The sequence below is a fragment of the Salvelinus sp. IW2-2015 genome, linkage group LG23 (assembly GCF_002910315.2).
Source record: "Salvelinus sp. IW2-2015 linkage group LG23, ASM291031v2, whole genome shotgun sequence".
NCBI lineage: Eukaryota > Metazoa > Chordata > Actinopteri > Salmoniformes > Salmonidae > Salvelinus > Salvelinus sp. IW2-2015.
Window position 1 is genome coordinate 5,163,614 of NC_036863.1, and position 20,774 is coordinate 5,184,387.

At 46.3% G+C, this 20,774-nt stretch overlaps 1 protein-coding gene across 1 annotated transcript in view; it reads left to right on the forward strand.

Moving 5' to 3' along the window:
- LOC111951204 (gamma-aminobutyric acid receptor subunit beta-2) overlaps positions 1-20,774 on the forward strand; it is a 102,511-nt gene that overhangs the window by 72,885 nt on the left and 8,852 nt on the right. Inside the window, exons 6-9 of the mRNA XM_023969271.2 lie at positions 5,647-5,784; positions 16,137-16,289; positions 17,478-17,722; positions 19,792-19,932. Of these exons, the coding sequence (XP_023825039.1) occupies positions 5,647-5,784; positions 16,137-16,289; positions 17,478-17,722; positions 19,792-19,932 (677 nt within the window). The remainder of the gene's footprint in view (positions 1-5,646; positions 5,785-16,136; positions 16,290-17,477; positions 17,723-19,791; positions 19,933-20,774) is intronic.

Here is a 20,774-nt window from a genome sequence, read left to right on the forward strand (position 1 = left end):
GGCTTTGTCGTGCCCACTTCACGGCTCTCGTGGTGTGTTTGGACCATTCTAGTTTGTTGTTGATGTGGACACAAAGGAACTTGAAGCTCTCAACCTGCTCCACTACAGCCCCGTTGATGAGAATGGGGGCGTGCTCGTTCCTCCTTTTCCTGTAGTCCACAATCATCTCCCCCCGGCCAGGTCTCTGACCTCCTCCCTATAGGCTGTCTCGTCATTGTCGGTGATCAGGCCTACTGTTATGTTGTCTGCAAACTTAATGWTGGTRTTGTGCCTGGCCATGCAGTCGTGGGTGAACAGGGTGTACAGGAGGGGACTGAGCACGCACCCCTGGGGAGCTCCAGTGATGAGGATCAGCGTGGCAGATGTGTTGCTACSTACCCTCACCATCTGGGGGTGGCCTGTCAGCAAGTCCAGGATCCAATTGCAGAAGGAGGTGTTTAGTCCCAGGATCCTTAGCTTAGTGATGAGCTTTGAGGGTACTATGGTGTTGAACGCTGAGCTGTAGTCAATGAATAGCATTCTCACATAAGTGTTCCTTTTGTCCAGGTGGGAAAGGGCAGTGTGGAGTGCAATAGAGTTTGCATCATCTGTGGATCTGTTTGGGCGGTATGCAAATTGGAGTGGGTCTAGAGTTTCTGGGATAATGGTGTTGATGTGAGCCATTACCAACCTTTCAAAGCACTTCATGGCTACGGACGTGTTGCCTTTGTGYTCTTGGGCACGGGGACTATGGTGGTCTGCTTGAAACATGTTGGTATTACAGACTCAATCGGGGACATGTTGAAAATGTCAGTGAAGACACCTGCCAGTTGGTCAGCACATGCCCGGAGCACACGTCCTGGTAATCCGTCTGTTCCCGCAGCCTTGTGTATGTTGACCTGTTTAAAGGTCTTACTCACATCGGCTACGGAGAGCGTGATCACACAGTCGTCCGGAACAGCTGATGCTCTCATGCATGCCTCAGTGTTGCTTGCCTCAAGGCGAGCATCGAAATGATTTAGCTCGTCTGGTAGGCTCGTGTCACTGGGCAGCACGCAGCTGTGCTTCCCTTTGTAGTCTGTAATAGTTTGCAAGCCCTGCCACATAAGACGAGTGTCGGAGCCGGTGTAGTATGATTCAATCTTAGCCCAGTATTGAYGCTTTGCCTGTTTGATTGTTCGTCGCAGGGCATAGCAGGATTTCTTGTAAGCTTCCGGGTTAGAGTCCCGCACCTTGAAAGCGGCAGCTCTACCCTTTAGCTCAGTGCGAATGTTGCCTGTAATCCATGGCTTCTGGTTGGGGTATGTACGTACAGTCACTGTGGGGACGACGTCCTCGATGCACTTATTGATAAAGCCAGTGAMTGATGTGGTGTACTCCTCAATGCCATCGGTAGAATCCCGGAACATGTTCCAGTCTGTGATAGCAAAACAGTCCTGTAGTTTAGCATCTGCTTCATCTGACGACTTTTTTATAGAACGAGTCACTGGTGCTTCCTGCTTWAATTTTTGCTTGTAAGCAGGAATGTTACTATATCTGTTGGTGCGTATGAGTACCTGTGTGTATTTTCACATGAGTTAATTCACACAAAAACGCACAATGTCTGTTGAAATACTTTCTGTACATATTTAGTGTGAGATTGTGTTGTTCAATTCTAATCCAGTCAGAGACATATTTGAATGTCTGGTTTCAGCCCAAATGTTGTTTGAAGTCAAGTTACAGTATATTATGATGAGTGAAGTCTCCCACCACACTCTTTCAAAGGTMTCCCTTAGAACAATAAAACATATAAATTCTGAATTTATTTTATAAGGTTTATAAAATGCCTCTAGTCAGATGGGCCTATTATGCTATCTCTAACAATGTTATCAAGATAAATTTGATGTATTTTTACTGACAAAGCTCCCAAACCCGTGAGTCTATGGGAAGATACTTTGTGTTAGCTTAGCATAGCCATCTATCCTTTAAGACAGGGGTGGGCAACTCCAGTCCTCGATGGCCTGATTGGTGTCACAGTTTTGCTCCAGCTAACACACCTGACTCCAATAATCACCTAATGATGATCTTCAGTTTAGAATGCAATTTGATTAATCAGCTGTGTTTGCTAGGGATGGAGAAAAAGTGTGACACCAATCAGGCCCTCGAGGACTGGAGTTGCCCACCCCTGCCTTAAGAGTTCAAATTAAAGTCAACCAGGGACAAGGGAGACCCAGCCTATGTACAAAGGCAGGGCGTTTTCTCCTCAGTCCTCTTCTCTATCTCTCCTCTCTCTCTCCCTCCTTCCTTCCAGTTCTTGTGCATCACTGATTCTGCATGGGGATCCAATCAAGCCAAATGCAGTGATGAAAAAGCTATGACGGTAAATGGAGGCAAAATATAATTTGCAAAGTCGGGCTCAATGGAGTTAAGTGGATCAGAGAAGCCCAACCAACCAAGCAGCGACCTGATATCGCCATCTCTATAGCAGGGGTTGGAAGGATGTTTATCGTGTAGGCTCTATGATAATAACGCATTGGTTATTGTAAATGAACTTTGATTTCAGAATTGCGAACTGCATATTGACTTGTATATGCTGTATTACGTAACTTAACGATATATCACAAAAAAACAAATAGCTCTTAACAGCCTCTTCGAAATAACTTCAATGAAACACATACTGTACCATCATGATGTCGTGTCTGACTATGATTCAATTATATGACATGCTATTTTATCAAATCCATTACCTAACGTTTAATTGATTTCGTGATTGAAATAAACCATGTAACAATTAAACCATTAATAGAGCGGTTATCTCCCGATTCCACTCTCTTAAAGATCTGAAGATCTTTTATATCAATAGTAGTCAATTATTAATCGCCACCTCGATCGGTCTCATTCTGATTGTCGTAAGTACTTGGTTATCTACACGAACCCTTGATAATAAATTGAATCAGCAATACACAAATTGGCTTAATTATTTATTCACTAAATACCTAATTAATCACACAGAATAACATATATGTACACAGGATAGATCACACATCGATTACTAATCATGTCATGAAAAGCCCCTAGTAGGCTAACCCGATATGACAGCTGGTTACACAAAGGAAGGGGGTTGGGTTTGAATGAAAGAGCGGGAAGACTGAGGGACAAAGGGATTGGGTCTATCAGACCTTGAGAAGCTATGCTACTGTAAATACAGAATCTTATGCATTCTAATAACTGCCATTCAGAAAAGGAAAATGCAAGATATATATATTTACTCTGAACTGTGCTTCGATAGATGGGTCGAAGATGGAAGACTGGTTTACCCAGCAGAGATCGCCATTGTCCTTTGAAGAATCTTTCTGGTCGTAATATTGTAGCACCCTGTCGCTCTTCTGAGATTGTCTGTCCTTTCCTAGGCCACGTACGTTTACAGCTGCAGCTGATAAGTCGACGTCTMGGATGTATCACCTCTTTAGTGAATAATAGTTCAAAGTTCATACTAAGTTGACATAATCAGCTCGTGCTGTATTCTGGCTGGTCTAGTCGAAGTTCACYATTCCAGTGTGGTGATCGTCACCTCCATGTTGAAATTCACCCTTTTAAACTTTAGGACAGCAGTCCTAACATTTCTGGAACTAAATGTTAATTTYGTTTGGTTGTAGTTGAAATTAGCCCTTTTAAACGTATGGACACCAGTCCTTACGTCATCGGGAACTAAGTTTGACTTCTGTCAAAGGGCTTTTGTACTGGGGGAGAGAAGGGCGTGTTTCATAGTTCTCAACCACTGTCTGTTCACTTGGGCGTGGCCACTGAGTGGGTCTACGTTTTACTATGAAACACTTATCTTATTTAGGAGGCTAAGATTACAATCTTTTCACAAATAGTTTCATATTTAAACATTTAAATTGCATAACAATTCCATGTGAATCTGATAACTAGAATGTGTAGACTTTCCAAGATACAATTTATGTTATCCTATCATCAGTAATCATGTCTCAGACGCCAACTGATCTGGTATCATATTCTTTAAGTACCAACGGACACTTTCAACTGGTTGAGAAAGGGAAATATTGATCCATTCCCCAACCTTTTGATGTTACCATACTCTCTCTATGTTAACAAAGGGCTTTCCAAGAGTCCATTCTGTAGAGTGGAGAGTAAAGAGGGAAAGGTATTTATGGGGGTGTCATAAACCTCACCCAACAGGGCAATGTCATGAGGAGAGGGAGCAGAGGAGAGGATAGGTAGGAGAGGATAGGTAGGAGAGGAGAGGTAGGAGAGGGAGGAGAGGAGAGGGGGAGAGGAGGATAGGTAGGAGAGGAGAGGTAGGAGAGTTGAGGAAGGAGAGGTAGGAGAGTTGAGGGAGGAGAGGTAAGAGAGGAGAGGGAGGAGAGGTAGAGGAGGTGAGGGAGGAGAGGGAGGAGAGATGAGGGAGGAGAGGTGGGGGAGGAGAGGGAGGAGGGGAGAGGGAGGAGAGGGAGGGGAGGAGAGGGAGGAGAGGGAGGAGAGAGGGGAGAGGAGAGGTAGGAGAGGATAGGTAGGAGAGGAGAGGTAGGAGAGGAGGAGAGGAGAGCAAGGAGAGGAGGAAAGAGAGGAAAGGGAGGAGAGGAGAGGAGAGAGGGGAGAAAAGAGGAGAGGGGGAGAGGAGAGGAGAGGGGGAGAGGAGAGGGGGAGAAGAGAGGCGGGGGTGGAGAGGGGGAGAGGAGAGGGTGAGAGGATAGAGGAAGAGAAAGGGAAGGCCTGCGTGGGACTAATCAATGAGCCAGTGGGAGAGTTCCTGAATAGTCCTGTCAAATATTACTCAGCCCTGAGGTCCACCCGCACCCGCACGCGCACACCACACGCACCGCGCTCTCACACATACATATTCATGTGAATAGATACACACACATGCACGCACACAAACATACACACATATGCAGGCACGCAGACACACAGTCACACAAATACACACACACAAATTCATAAACACACACGCACATTTTGATTACCAATCATTATGAGGAGGAAGTGTTTTTAATGTTTGATTAGGAGAGAGACAAGAGAAAAACACCTTATTCATTTCTCATTCATGAACCTGCGATTTGGAGTGTTGCAGAACCCTCCATTTCTGTCTCTTGTCTCTGTTATAATGCGTGCACACAGTTCCCTAGAGTCAGCCGAATTGACCACTGCATTGGCCTAGGCAGGCAGGAAGTGGATTATGCAAGGACCAGTTTCATGGTCTGATGGAGAGAAAAAAAATWATTGGGATTCTATAAGATGTTACTCAATAGTTTATATCCGTGAGTCCACTAGCTGGCTGCTAATTTCTGTACTAGTTTTAGTTGAGTAAGCACTAAGGCAGAGAAAATAACATTGTTTTATATGAGTATTTATGCTCAGTTWAAAAAAAATGATATTCTCATTGTGGTCAAAAGTTGACTTCATATTGTGGTTGTTTTGTTTAAATCTTCTCTATTGAAATCTACTCGGATCCAAGTGGCAGACATGTTAGGTTGACGCTACAGTATTTACAATGCTTCTGATTTAATCAACACATTCTTTGTGTGCCTTATATGATGATTATGTGCCCACAATTGTATATGTTGAACTTAATAATCCTTGGAGACACATACACGTTCATTATATTTCTGACTGGCTGTGTGCCCTTGTGTTCTCCATCAAATGCCCTGCCTCCTCTCTCATCCTCAGATGGGTACACCACTGATGACATAGAGTTCTACTGGCGAGGAGGTCATAACGCTGTGACGGGGGTGGAGAGAATAGAACTTCCTCAGTTCTCCATCGTGGACCACAAACTCATCTCTAAGAATGTCGTCTTCTCTACAGGTGATGTCTTATGCACCAACTGGCCCCTATATTAAGCTTCTCTCTCCCATGTACTCATCATTATAGCTAAGTACAGATACAAAGGTTGCAGAGTAGACAAAAAAAAGTGCTTCTGTGACAAGGTTATCCTTGGCCAGTTTCTGAGTAGGAGCTCTCATGTCATTTTCCAGAAAATGCCGTGTTACATCAGTCTAGCAGGTTTTCTGTCATGACCCAGGCTGAGCTAGAGCCCCTCGCTGTGCAGTGCAGGGACCATGGGGCTGACTAAGGGCCTGGCTGGTAAATTGCATCCATTTATAGGTCAGTTAGATGCTCTGACATTGGGGCTCCTCTGACAATCTGGCACATGCATGCCGTTTCCAGGACATTACCCCCATAGGGGGAGAGCGAGGTTCTTATTAAGGTGGAAGAGTAATGTAGGGTTGCGAGAGAGAGGCGAAGGGTGACCCTGTGGTGTTTCCGGAATGATTCTGGGATGTTCCTGCTTTAGCCGAACTGGCACAGGCCCCACAGGCAAAATGGAGGCCACCCCCTTCTCAGAAATGGAGCATGCTCATGACTTATTTAAAAAAGAAACATTGTTTTATTGAATTATTTATTCATAATCTACATTATTTTTATTTTCAAGAATTTGTTATGCAAGCAGGCAATAGGACAGTGGAAGTGAATGTAGAGGTTCGGGGAAACTACTTTATTGAATGGGAGCAGTACAATGACACAGAGTGAGTCAAACAATTACAGCTTGTCCTGTGCCTTATGAAGCTCATGTGTCCCCATGAACTGGTAAACCCAATGTTTTCTGATGCATAAAGAATGTATAGTAGTTACAGCTCATCCCTTTCTTTATGGGCTGTGACTGCACTGCTTAGGCATTGAGGATGGGGGATTCCCATTTTCTACAGCAGCCTGCTGAGACCAGTAAGGGCTGACCCTCAGATTACACGGAGAAGCACACATCAGCAGAAATGGTTGGCATTTATCAAATACACCCCCACCCCCCAATGTTGTGGTAAAGACCAACAAATGCCCTTGTTGCTTTATTAACCAGACAGTAACCTTAACACCCCCACTGTTTCATTAGTCCTTTAGGAAACCCTCCCTGCATCTCTTTTTGCCGTGCGCCGCACACTAAACTCACTGAAAATCTTTAACTAACGGCAACGTCAAAACTAACTGTGAACTACTCACTGGAGATGTGTGCCGGAGGCGGTTTTATACCCACTCTGTAATACATTCACATTCTCTTCCTACTCCTCTTGCACCTTCTGTTTAGCTTTTCCTCAGCTCCTTATACCCTGGGTCCTTCTTGATGTCAGCTCTAACGGTCCCCCTCGCCTGCCATTGTACTAGAATAATACAACCTAACCAAAATACATCCCAATCCCAAAGGACACAATATATGAGCGTGTTCAAGCAATGCTGCCATACAGCGGCCTGCTGGGTTTATTTCAAATAAAGCCTAGATAATAAAAAATGTAGTGCTCTCCTAGGCAGGCAAAGAAGCCCTCTCTTCATACATTCAGAGATAGTCATAACCCTGATAATGCAAGAGAACGCTGATGCCACAGAGTTAGAACCAGAACAAGTATTCTTTCTGTTGAGTATTTCCCCGACAGATATCTTGGAAAGGACAACAGGTAGTGGGACCCTTCAGGCAGCCTTTGTCAGGCATACTGTAGGCTGTCAATCAAATTCTGTAGTGATAGCCTCTGGATGCAAACGACAAATAAAATCAAATTAAATGTTATTGGTCACATACACATGTTTAGCAGGTGTTATTGCAGGTATGACATAAATGCTTGTGTTTCTCGCTCCAACAGTGCAGTAATATCAAACAATTTCACAACAATACACACAATACACACCAATCTAAGTAAAGGAATGGAATTAAGAATATATAAATATATGGACGAGCAATGTCAGAGCAGCATAGACTAAGATACAGTAGAATAGAATAGAATACAGTATATACAAATGAGATGAGTGTCAGGTTTTGGCCAGGACTGTTCAGGTTTTGTTCACTAGATGTCCCCCTTGCACCTTTTTTGTACCTTTTGTTTTTTCTTGCGCCTAATTATTGTTTGCACCTGTAAGTCATTCCTTGTTAGTATTTAAACACCCTGTGTGTTCCTCAGTTTCTTGCTCAGTGTTTGTAATGTTAGCACCCAGCCCAGCCTTTGTGATCATTTTTCTTGTGGATTTTCAGAGGTTCTCTGGTTTTGTTCTCGTGTATTTTTGGATTGGTCTTTTGAGGTTGTTTTTTCCCTTGCTGTTTTTAACCACTTTGTGGATTTTCTTTGTATTTTGGAAGATATCTATTTTTTATTAAACCACCATCTCTAGTATGCTGTGTCGCCTCATCTTCTGGGTTCCTGCCAATTTTTTAGTGACTGTTTTCTCGCCCCGGGTCCTGACAGAAACACTGAGCCATTAATATGAACCCAGAGGCAGCCAGTCCCAGACTTTTTTCCCATGCTGTCCCACCACGAGGGGACTGTCCAACGTCACGAAGCTGCTCTGGTTCAGCAAGAGGCCTTACTGGCTGGACATTTCTCAACTTCTGTCGGAGATGATGACTTCCATAAAGCAGATTTCTGATCAACTTTCTCCTGCAACCGCTTCTGCTCCAGTTCATCAGATTCAAGTGCCCGTGGCAGTTAACCCCCTGGCTGAACCTCGTCTGCCGCTCCCAACGGTTTCAGGTGATCCGAGTGTTTGTAAGGGGTTTTTCACCAATGTTCTCTCTCCTTCGAGCTGCAACCCTCGTCGTTTCCCACGACCGGTCAAGATAGCATATATCATCACCCTGCTGTCGGAAAAAGCCCTAGCTGGGCTACTGCTGTGTGGATGCCCAAAGTCCCTGCTGTGTCACTACTCTACCTTTGCTGAGAATTCAAGCGAGTGTTTCAAGGTCCACCAGCGGTCCTGACTCAGCCAAACGCTCCTGCTCTCCGCCAAGGTCGGCGCAGCGTGATGGACTAATGCATCCAGTTCCACACGGTGGCAGCGTGAGTGGCTGGAATGACGAGGCGCTCAGTGTGCTTTTTGAAGGGTCTTTCGACACCATCCAAGATGAACTGGCCACTCGGGAACCACCAGACAACCTCGAGTCCCTGATCAAGTTGGCTTCACGCATAGACCAGCGTCTGAGAGAGAGAGAGCTCACCCGTAGATCTCTCACCCTAGCTCCTATCGGTCCCAGCTCCGAGTCTCCACCTTTATCCTGCGCTGACTCAACGGAAACCCATGCAGGTTGGACGTCATCTCCCAGCCTGAGAGAGACCGCCGGGATGAGGAGCATGCGTCTATTTGCGGCAAATCCGGGCCATTTCCTCTCCCGACGTGTCCCGGGCTCCAGGGGAAAACGCACTCTTCCCGTGAGGCCTGGGAGGACTGAAACGGGAACATAACTCCTCCATCCATCCAAACTCCGCCTGCTCATTCCAGTTACCTTTTCCTGGGACAACCACGAGCTTGTCCCTTCAAGCCTTGGTAGACTCTGGGCCGCAGGTAACTTCATGGATGGTGTCGGGCGAAGGAGAATGGCGTTCCCTCTGAACCTCTAAGTGACCCCATAAGGGTTACTACGTTGGATGGAAGCCCTTTGCGGATCTGGACTTGTCACTCGTGTACCTACCCCCTTGCGACTTTCTGTTTCCCAACACCAGGAAGTGATGAACTTTCATCTGACCTCGCTGCTTCCGAGTTCCCTCTCGTCCTTGGATACCCCTGGCTTCACAGCCATAACCCTCACATCGACTGGTCTGTGGGCACTATCAAGCAGTGGGTCCTACGTGCCAAGCCACTTGTATCTTCCCAAGTTCCCCGAGTTCCCCTCCGCGAGTCTCTAGAATCCATCGACCTGTCCCGAGTTCCGAGTCGTTACCATACCTCAAACCGGTATTTAGCAAACAGAGGGCCACCAAACTACCACCCATAGACCTTACGATTTGCCCCATCGACCTGTTTCCGGGCACCTGCCCCCCAGGGGCCGGATCTTTTCCCTATCTCCTCCCGAACGAGCTGCTATGGATACCTACATCAAGGACGCTCTGGCAGCAGGCCCTCATGCGTCATCCACCTCGCCGGCGGGAGCAGGGTTTTTCTTGTGGCCAAAAAAAGACGGGATTACGTCCTTGCATCGACTACCGGGGACTTAATGCCATAACCGTCCGTAACTGCTACCCGCTACCCCTTATGGCCACAGCCTTTGAGCTGCTCCAGGAAGCAGTTGTCTTCACTAAGCTTTGACCTGCGGAACGCATACATCTTGTGCCGGATCAAACCCGGTGACGAGTGGAAGACCGCTTTCAACACGCCTACTGGTCACTACGAATCTTGGTGAGCCCTTCGGCCTGACCAACGCTCGGCTGTGTTCCAAGCGCTCATAAACGATGTGCTTAGGGATATGCTTAACATCTTCGTGTTTGTTTACTTGGATGACATCCTCATCTTTTCGAGCTCCCTTCAAGAACACACTAAGCATGTCAGACAAGTGCTCAAACGCCTCCTTGACAGCCATTTGTACGTTAAGCCGGAATGTGAATTCCATTCCTCCCGAGTACAATTCCTGGGATTTGTAGTGGAACCCGGTCGAGTCCAGATGGACCCCAAGAAGGTAGGGGCGGTAGCGGATTGGCCCACCCCCAAGTCCGTTAAGGAAGTTCAGCGTTTCCTGGCTTCACCAACTTTTACCGCAAGTTCATCAAGAACTTCAGCTCGGTGGCAGCCCCTCTCTCAGCTGTAACCAAGGTGGCAACACAAGGTTTCTGTGGGGAAGAGAAGCTGAGACGGCCTTCCAAGGACTCAAGCAGCGCATCCTCTCTGCTCCCATTCTGACACTACCAACGGCGGATGAACCTTTTGTGGTGGAGTAGACGCATCAGAGGTTGGGGTTGAGCTGTCCTGTCTCAGAGGGTGAAGACAAGAAGCTTCATCCTTGCGCCTTCTTCTCCTCACCGACTTACCCCGGCCGAGAGGAATTACGATGTGGGGGATCGTGAACTCCTAGCGGTTAAGATGGCATTGAAGGAATGGAGACACTGGCTCGAGGGGGCTTCTCAACCGTTTCAAGTGCTTACGGACCACAAAAATCTGAGTATATCCAGCAGGCGAAGCGGTTGAACTCCAGACAAGCTCGATGGTCTCTTTTCTTCAGCCGATTTCAGTTTATCCTCACCTATAGACCCGGGTCGAAGAATCTCAAACCGGACGCCTTGTCACGAATCTACTCTCCTGCCATTCGAGAAGATACTGACATGACTGTCCTTCCGGCCTCTAAGATCGTGGCTCCGATCTCGTGGCAAGTGGAGGATACCCGTGAAACAAGCCCAAGCCATCGAACCGGGCCCTGGAGGAGGTCCTGCCAATCGGTTGTTTGTTCCCAAGGCAGCAAGGTCCCAAGTCCTTCTGTGGGGGCACTCCTCTCGCCTCACCTGTCACCCGGGCGTAGGTCGCACCTTGGATTTCATCCAGCGTAAGTTCTGGTGGCCCACCATAAAAGAAGACGTTGCCACTTTCGTCAAGGCCTGTTCCGTGTGCTGCCAGGGCAAATCTTCTCACCTCCGCCCTCAAGGACTCCTTCACCCTCTATCTATTCCCCACCGACCCTGGCCCATATCTCATTGGACTTTATTACTGGCCTTCCTCCGTCCCATGGTAATACAACTATCCTAGTCATCATCGACAGGTTTTCTAAGGCGGCCAGGTTCGTTCCCTTGACTAAGTTACCTTCTGCCAAGGAAACGGCTGAGTTGGTGATTAACCATTTGTTCCGAGTCTTCGGCATTCCGCAAGATATGGTTTCCGACAGAGGTCCCCAGTTCGCCTCAAGGTTTTGGAGGCCTTCTGCCAACTCATAGGGGCCACTGCCAGTCTATCTTCAGGGTACCATCCGGAGTCCAATGGCCAAACCGAGAGGATGAATCAAGAGCTGGAAACCACCCTCAGAGTATGGTCTCCAACAACCCGTCCACATGGTCGTCCTTCATGGTTTGGGCCGAGTACGCGCACAACACCTTGTGCTCCTCCTCCACTGGTATGTCCCGCACGAGTGTCAGTTTGGCTATGCTCCTCCATTGTTCCCGGACCAGGAGGCAGAAGTCAGTGTGCCTTCAGCCTCGAGGTTCATCAGACGCTGTCGGCTTACGTGGAAGAAGGCCCGTCTTAATCTTCTGCGTTCCTCACAGAGGTACCAACAACAAGCCAACAGACGTCGCCGTCCCGGGCCTACCCTGCGCCTCGGCCAGAGAGTATGGCTCTCAACCAAGAATTTACCGCTACGGGTGGAGTCTCGCAAACTGTCCCAGAAATTCATCGGTCCCTTTAAGGTTGCCAGAAGAGTGAACCCCGTTACTTTTCGCCTGCACTTACCCAGATCCCTTAAAATTAATCCCACGTTTCACATTTCTTTATTAAAACCTGTTGTTTATTCTCCCCTTATCCCGGCAGGCAGACCTCCCCCTCCGCCCCGTATCATCGGAGGCCAGTCGGCTTATACCGTCCATCGGATATCGGATTCCCGCCGGGTGCAGCGGTCCTGGCAGTATCTGGTGGACTGGGAAGGCTACGGTCCCGAGGAGCGCTCCTGGGTTCCTGCCAAGGACATACTGGACCCTGACCTCATTCGTCAGTTCAGGGTCCTCCACCCTGAGAGGCTGGTAGGAACGTCAGGAGCCGTTCCTAGGGGGGGGATTCTGTCAGGTTTTGGCCAGGACTGTTCAGGTTTGTTCACTAGATGTCCCCCTTGCACCTTTTTTGTACCTTTTGTTTTTTCTTGCCCTAATTATTGTTTGCACCTGTAAGTCATTCCCTTGTTAGTATTTAAACCCTGTGTGTTCCTCAGTTCCTTGCGCAGTGTTTGTATGTTAGCACCCAGCCCCAGCCTTTGTGATCATTTTTCTCTTGTTGGATTTTCCAGAGGTTCTCTGGTTTTGTTCTCGTGTATTTTTGGATTGGTCTTTTGAGTTTTGTTTTTTCCCTTGCTGTTTTTACCACTTGGTGGATTTTCTTTGTATTTGGAAGATAATCTTATTTTATTAAACCACCATCTCTAGTACTGCTGTGTCTGCCTCATCTTCTGGTTCTGCCAATTATTTAGTGACTGTTTCTCGCACCGGGTCCTGACATGAGTAATGCAAAATATGTAAACATTATTATAGTGACTAGTGTTCCATTTATTAAAGTGTCCAGTGATTTCAAGTCTGTGGATATAGGCGCAGCCTCTAATGTGCTAGTGATGGCTATTTAACAGTCTGATGGCCTTGAGATAGAAGCTGTTTTTTCTGCCTCTCGGTCCCAGCTTTGATGCACCTGTACTGACCTCGCCTTCTGGATGATAGCCGGGTGAACAGGCAGTGGCTCGGGTGGTTGTTGTTCTTCCTGTGACATCGGGTGCTGACACTACTGTGCTTATTATTATTTGACCATGCTGGTCATTTATGAACATTTGAACATCTTGGCCATGTTCTGTATAATCTCCACCAGCCACAGCCAGAAGAGGACTGGCCACCCCTCATAGCCTGGTTCCTCTCTAGGTTTCTTCCTAGGTTTTGGCCTTTCTAGGGAGTTTTTCCTAGCCACCGTGCTTCTACACCTGCATTGCTTGCTGTTTGGGGTTTTGGCTGGGTTTCTGTACAGCACTTTGATATATCAGCTGATGTAAGAAGGGCTATATAAATACATTTGATTTGATTTGATCTGTAGGTGTCCTGGAGGGCAGGTAGTTTGCCCCCGGTGATGCGTTGGGCAGACCGCACCCCCCTCTGGAGAGCCCTGCGGTTGCGGGCGGTGCAGTTGCCGTACCAGGCGGTGATATAGCCCGACAGGATGCTCTCAATTGTGCATCTGTAACAGTTTGAAGGTTTTATGTGCCAAGCCAAATTTCTTCAGCCTCCTGAGGTTGAAAAGGCACTGTTGCACCTTCTTCATCACACTGTCTGTTTGTCAGTGATGTGTACGCCGAGAAACTTGAAGCTTTCCTCCATCTCCACTGTGGTCCCGTCGATGTGGATATGGGTGTGCTCCCTCTGCTGTTTCCTGAAGTYCATGATCATCTACTATGTTTTGTTGACGTTGAGTGAGAGCTTATTGTCCTGGCACCATACTCTCAGAGCCCTCACCTCCTCCCTGTAGACCGTCTCGTTGTTGTTGGTAATCAAGCCTACTACTTTTGTGTCATCTGCAAACTTGATGATTGAGTTGGAGGCGTCCATGGTCACGCAGTMATGGGTGAACAGGGAGTACAGAATGGGGCTGAGCATGCACCCTTGTGGGTCCCCAGTGTTGAGGATCAGCGAAGTAGAGGTGTTTCCTACTTTGGAGGGTACTATGGTATTGAATGCTGAGCTATAGTCAATGAACAGCATTCTTACATAGGTATTCCTCTTGTCCAAATGAGATAGGGCAGTGTGCAGTGCAATGGCGATTGCATCGTCTGTGGATCTATTGGGGCAGTAAGTAAATTGAAGTGGGTCTAGGGTATCAGATAAGGTAGAGGTGATATGATCCTTGACTAGTCTCTCAAAGCACTTCATGACGACAGAAGTGAGTGCTACGGGGCGATAGTCATTTAGTTCAGTTACCTTTGCTTTCTTGGGTACAGGAACAATGATGGTCATCTTGAAGCATGTGGGGACAGCAGACTGGGATAGGGAGAGATTGAATATGTTCGTAAACACACCAGCCAGCTGGTCTGCGCATGYTCTGGGGATGTGGCTGGAGATGCCGTCTGGGCCGGCAGGGTTAACGCGCTTAAATGTCTTACTCACGTCGGCCATGGATAAGTAGAGCCCACAGTCATGGTAGCGGGCMGCGTCGATGGCACTGTGTTATCCGCAAAGCGGGCAAAGAAGGTGTTTAGCTTGTCCGGAAGCAAGATGTCGGTGTTCGCGACGTGGCTGGTTTTCCTTTTGTAGTCCATGATTGCCTGTAGACCCTGCCACATACGTCTCATGTCTGAGCCATGGAATTGCGACTCCACTTTGTCTCTATACTGACGTTTTGCCTGTATGAKTGTCTTACTGAGAGAATAACTACACTGTATGTATTCTGCCATATTCCCAGTCACCTTGCCATGGTTAAATGGGGTGGTTCGCGCTTTCAGTTTTGCACGAATGCTGCCATCTATCCACGGTTTCTGGTTAGGGTAGGTTTTAATAGTCACAGAGGGTACAACATCTCCTATACACTTCCTTATTAACTCAGTTACCGTATCAGTATTGTCGTCAATGTTATTGACTATCGGATGTCAATGTTATTATTATCGGAGACTACCCGGAACATATCCGCATGATAAAAACAATCTTGAAGCGTGGATTCCAGTTGGTCAGACCAGCAGTGAATAGTCCTTAGCACGGGTACTTCCCATTTCAGTTTCTGCCTATAGGAAGGGAGGAGCAAAATGGAGTCATGATCAGATTTGCTGAATGGAGGGTGGGGGAGCGCCCTGTAGGCATCCCGGAAGTTGGAGTAGCAGTGGTCGAGTGTTTTAGCAGCGCGAGTACTACAGTTGAGGTGTTGATAGAACTTTGGCAGCGTTTTCATGAAATTTKCTTTGTTAAAATCCCCAGCTACAATTAATGCGGCCTCAGGATGTGTGGTTTCCAGTTTGCATAAAGTCCAGTGAAGTTCTTTGAGGGCCATTGTGGTATCAGCTTGAGGGGGAATATACACAGCTGTGACTATAACCAAAGATAATTATCTTGGGAGGTAATACGGTCGCCATTTGATTGTGAGGTATTCTTGGTCGGGTGAACAAAAGGACTTGAGTTCCTGTATGTTATCACAATCAAACCATGAGTAGTTAATCATGAAACATACACCCCCGCCCTTGTTCTTCCCGGAGATATATTTATTCCTGTCTGTGCGATGAACTGAGAACCAAACGGGCTGTATGGACTTAGACAGTATATCCTGAGAGAGACRTGTTTCCGTGAAACAGAGTGTGTTACAATCTCTGATGTCTCTCTGGAAGGTAATCCTCACCCTCAGCTCGTGAACTTTATTATCCAGAGACCGAACATTAGCGAGTAATATACTTGGAAGTGGTGGGTGGTGTGCGCGCCTCCTGAGTCAGACTAGAAGTCCACTCCGAGTACCTCTTCTCCGCCGGTGATGTTTTGGATCAGCCTCAACAGGGAGTGGGACCCTTCAGGCAGCCTTTGTCAGGCATACTGTAGGTTGTCAACCATATACTGTAGTGATAGCCTCTGGAGGCAAACGTAAAGCAAAGTAAAATCAATAGAAAGTTATTCTGCAACAAGCCCAGCAGACACCCCACCTGTATGTCCAGTATGTTAGTCTTGTGTCGTCTTACGTTAACCACGTCTATATGTTGATCTTTCTCCGTGTAGGATCCTACCCCCGACTCTCCCTCAGCTTCAAGCTGAAGAGGAACATTGGCTACTTCATCCTGCAGACCTACATGCCCTCTATCCTGATCACCATCCTTTCCTGGGTCTCCTTCTGGATCAACTATGACGCTTCCGCTGCCAGAGTGGCTTTGGGTAGGGACTTGTGTGTCATGGATTTGTCATGTGACCAGTGACTAAGCTAATGACAACCTTAGCCAAAGCAAAGTTTGAGGCATGGTTTCGTTAGCGGGAATCCATAGTGTAACACTATGTCATAAAAATACAGGATGTTGTGCTGTCTTTAAAAATAATATCTATATTGGTTTTGAATCTAAACTGTAATAGTCTCACCTTACATTGCCAAACTATATTCACTTGAATTCAGGAAGCAGAAAAAATATTTGTTTGTTTTATGTTGGAGTTTCACTTTAGCTTTTTACCAACGCCAATGGAGAAAAAGGCATGATGTAGCAGCATTGCAGAACACAACAACCGAGACGCTTCCTAAAGGAGAGTGATGGATGACTGAAGTGATTTGTTTCCACTTTGATTTGAGTGCCTCTGCTTTTTTTGTTCCCCTTTTTTTGGAAGTCAACATTTTCTCGCTGTCATCCCTCATTACGTAAGTCTAGACCATGAGGTCCGTGGTGCGTGGGATGTAGGAAGATCCCCTYTCTCTCACCCCTCCCTCTGGCTTGCAYCCTCGATAAGAGCAGTACTCTCCCTGATTGGAGACTGACCTGCATTTATTTCTCCAAGAGGGAAGCATGTGCGGGATTTAATGAAAACCAGAAGTAATGCTTAATCATGGAGTCGGCTGGATAGGGAGTTACAGGGTCAACCCAGATCAGACCTCTGTTTATKAATCGTTTGACCCTGTCCTGCTTTCAGGCATTATAGGCACTAACTCTACAACAAATACAGGTGTGCGAKGTGCATTGCAATTGTGTATGGATGCAATGCTTAGTTTATATCAGAATCAGAGGTGGACAATAAAGAATGTCATAACAGAATGCATGCTGACTCAATGTCAAAAAAAGCAAGAATAATCTGTGTCATATTAAAAAAGTTGAAACAAGACATCAGTAAGTTTCAACATATAAATAGAAAACACCAAAGTCCCTTTTAACAGTGAGTTGACCTCCAATTTGACTGTCACGACTCATTGAACAGAAATGGTAATGAAAGCTAGCAGGGGCTTTCTTGTCAGTCACAGCAGCCTACTCAGATCTGAGGTCAAGGTTGAATTTCTCTCTCTGTGGGAGTCCTCTGCTAATGAGGTGGATTGTTGGTCTCCTGTGATGATCTGTGATGGTGATGATGGGCAGGTTATTTTCCCAGGAATCACCACTGTGCTGACCATGACCACCATCAACACTCACCTGCGGGAGACCCTTCCCAAGATCCCCTACGTCAAGGCCATTGACATGTATCTTATGGGTTGCTTCGTATTCGTCTTCCTGGCCCTGCTGGAGTACGCCTTGGTCAACTACATCTTCTTCGGCAGAGGACCCCAGCGCCAGAAGAGAGCGGCTGAGAAAGAAGCTGTCGCCAACAATGAGAAAATGAGAATGGATCCAAACAAGGTACAGTAGACACCATGCACCTACACAGCATTTTCCTGTACAGAATACCCAGTATTTTAAAGAGTAGCCCACTGGATAGATGATACAAGTTAGGTCAGGCCTCTCCATCCCTATTCCTGAAGAGCTACCGTCATGTAGGTTTTTGCTCCAACTCTAATCTAGCACACCTGATTCATTAATTAGCTGTTTGATAAGCTGAATCAGGTTAGTTATAACTGGGGTTGGAAAATCTACAGGATGGTAGCTCTCCAGGAACAGGGTTGGAGTGAAAACCCACAGGAGGGTAGCTCTCCAGGAACAGGGTTGGAGTGAAAACCCACAGGAGGGTAGCTCTCGCAGGAACAGGGTTGGAGTGAAAACCCACAGGAGGGTAGCTCTCCAGAACAGGGTTGGAGTGAAAACCCACAGGAGGGTAGCTCTCCAGGACAGGGTTGGAGTAGAAACCCACAGGAGGGTAGCTCTCCAGGAACAAGGTTGGAGTGAAAACCCACAGGGGGGTAGCTCTCCGGAACAGGGTTGGAGTGAAAACCCACAGGAGGGTAGCTCTCCAGGAACAGTGTTTGGAGTGAAAACCCACAGGATGGTAGCTCTCCAGGAACAGGGTTGGAGTGAAAACCCACAGGAAGGTAGCTCTCCAGTAACAGGGTTGGAATGAAAACCCACAGGAGGTAGCTCTCCAGGAACAGGGTTGGAGTGAAAACCCACAGGAGGGTAGCTCTCCAGGAACAGGGTTGGAGTGAAAACCCACAGGAGGGTAGCTCTCCAGTAACAGGGTTGGAGTGAAAACCCACAGAAGGTGCTCTCCAGTAACAGGGTTGGAGTGAAAACCCACAGGAGGGTAGCTCTCCAGGAACAGGGTTGGAGTGAAAACCCACAGGAGGGTAGCTCTCCAGTAACAGGGTTGGAGTGAAACCCACAGGAGGGTAGCTCTCCAGGACAGGGTTGGAGTGAAAACCACAGGAGGGTAGCTCTCCAGGAACAGGGTTGGAGTGAAAACCCACAGGAGGGTAGCTCTCCAGGAACAGGGTTGGAGTGAAAACCCACAGGAGGGTAGCTCTCCCGGACCAGCGGCTTGCGCACCGACGCCCTCGCCTCTCCGCGTACTGAATCATCTTTGTGCGCATTTAGAAAACATTACTACATACTTGATAGAAATATGACTTCACAAACGGTATAATAATTACACGTGTAGTATTTCCTGTATCGTGAATCACTGTACTAGTTGTTCCTGTCCAGTCTGTTTTCTTAACTTCACTATTTCACTGTGAACACACACACACACATTCATTTTAACGCTGACATTTTCAGATGAAAGCAGTGCCATGACTTGACTCTTCAGCTTATATGAATTGGATGTTTTCTCTTTTTCGTCTTCACTTTATGAAAGTGAATTTAATTATTGAAAGGACTGACTGTGAAGACAAGCAAGGTAATCATGATGGGGAATAGTTTCACCACTTCAAATGGGGGGGGGTTGGATTAATGCTACTCTGTCTTACCGTCAAGGAGAACAAGCCTTCATGAGCCTACATCAGTCCTGTGAGAAATCCAAATAAGGCGCTTTGCCATCTGAAACACAGGCAGATAGAGCACATCTGTCACTGTGTTTTTTTGTCCAAATGAAATGGAATGAAAGGCCAGGAACCCTTTAGAACCCATGGGAGAGCCTAGAGAGATGTGAAGTGAAGAATAATGTGATGTGTATTCATTCTTCCTATTACATTTACCTGTTTTGTAATGTACCAAAAGCTTTTCTCTTATCTACATGGTAACTGGGTCAACTCAATGAACTCACGGTGTATCAGGGTCTGTTTTCAGGTTGACTCATACAACAGAAAAACTTGCTTTGGATAGAGATTTGGATGTTGTGGATTTCATTTAAATAAAGAGATGAATAGTAGTTTATTGTTGTATTCAACTTTGAGTAAAAGACACACTCAGAGTTTAAAAAAAAGATAGTTACAGCAACTGCCTCTCTGACCATGGTTACATAAAACATAATTGTCAATTTTGTGTTGCCTCTCCCGGCAGCTGACTCAAGTGAGCATAATTATTTTTTATGCTTGCAGTGGTTGGTGGGAAATGTAGTTCAGAGAGACGATACTCTGTATGCCAGAATGAAACAGAGGGATATTGACGCTCATGACTCGATGTGGGAACCAATCTTTGTGGACGATGCAGCGATAGGACTAGGCGAGGAAAAGAATAAGGTACTGGATTAACAACTGAGAGTGACAATTTACAGTACAACGCAATAAATATTTACAACCCAACTAGAGTCAATTTTAYAGTTTGACTTATTAAATTGTACCTAGAGTTTCCATCACCATCATCATTATCATCATCGTCGTCCTCCCCTTATCCCTGAACTCCACTTTTAGACACTGGTTTGCACATTCTAAACAAATGTAAATGTTGTGTACGTATCTGCAGTACTCTATATGGTAACATCTAGCAAATATCAGGAAGGGATAGCTTCCCGTTTTGGTGAATACATTATACGTATCAGTAGCTATGTTTCCATCCAATTGGTGACAGATTGTCATGCTAATATTTTCACATCTGCATAAAAACAACATTTTCCCACCAGAGATGTATTTGCATCAAATGTACTTGTTTACAGATAAAAGGCTGTGCGTGATGATGTATTGCACCTAAAAATACATTTTGCGGTTAAATTCCCATGTACCAAAGAGAAAATACAAGTTAAAAGGGTTTCTATCAGTTTTTCAACTGTACTGATGGTTTTCTCACTAACAAATGTGTGTTATATTCTTATTTAACTACCACCAGGGGCGGCAGGTAGCCTAGTGGTTAGAGCAGTGGGCCAGTAACCGAAAGGTCGCTTGATCAAATTCCTGTCCTGACATGGTAAAAAGCTCTTGTTCTTCCCCTGAACAAGGCAGTTAACACATTGTTCCCCGGTAGGCCATCATTCTAAATAAGAATTTGTTCTTTACTGACTTGCTTAGTTAAATAAAAGTTAAATGTAAAAAAAAAAATATATATATATATATATATATATATATATAGCGAGTCTGCTCACTCTGGT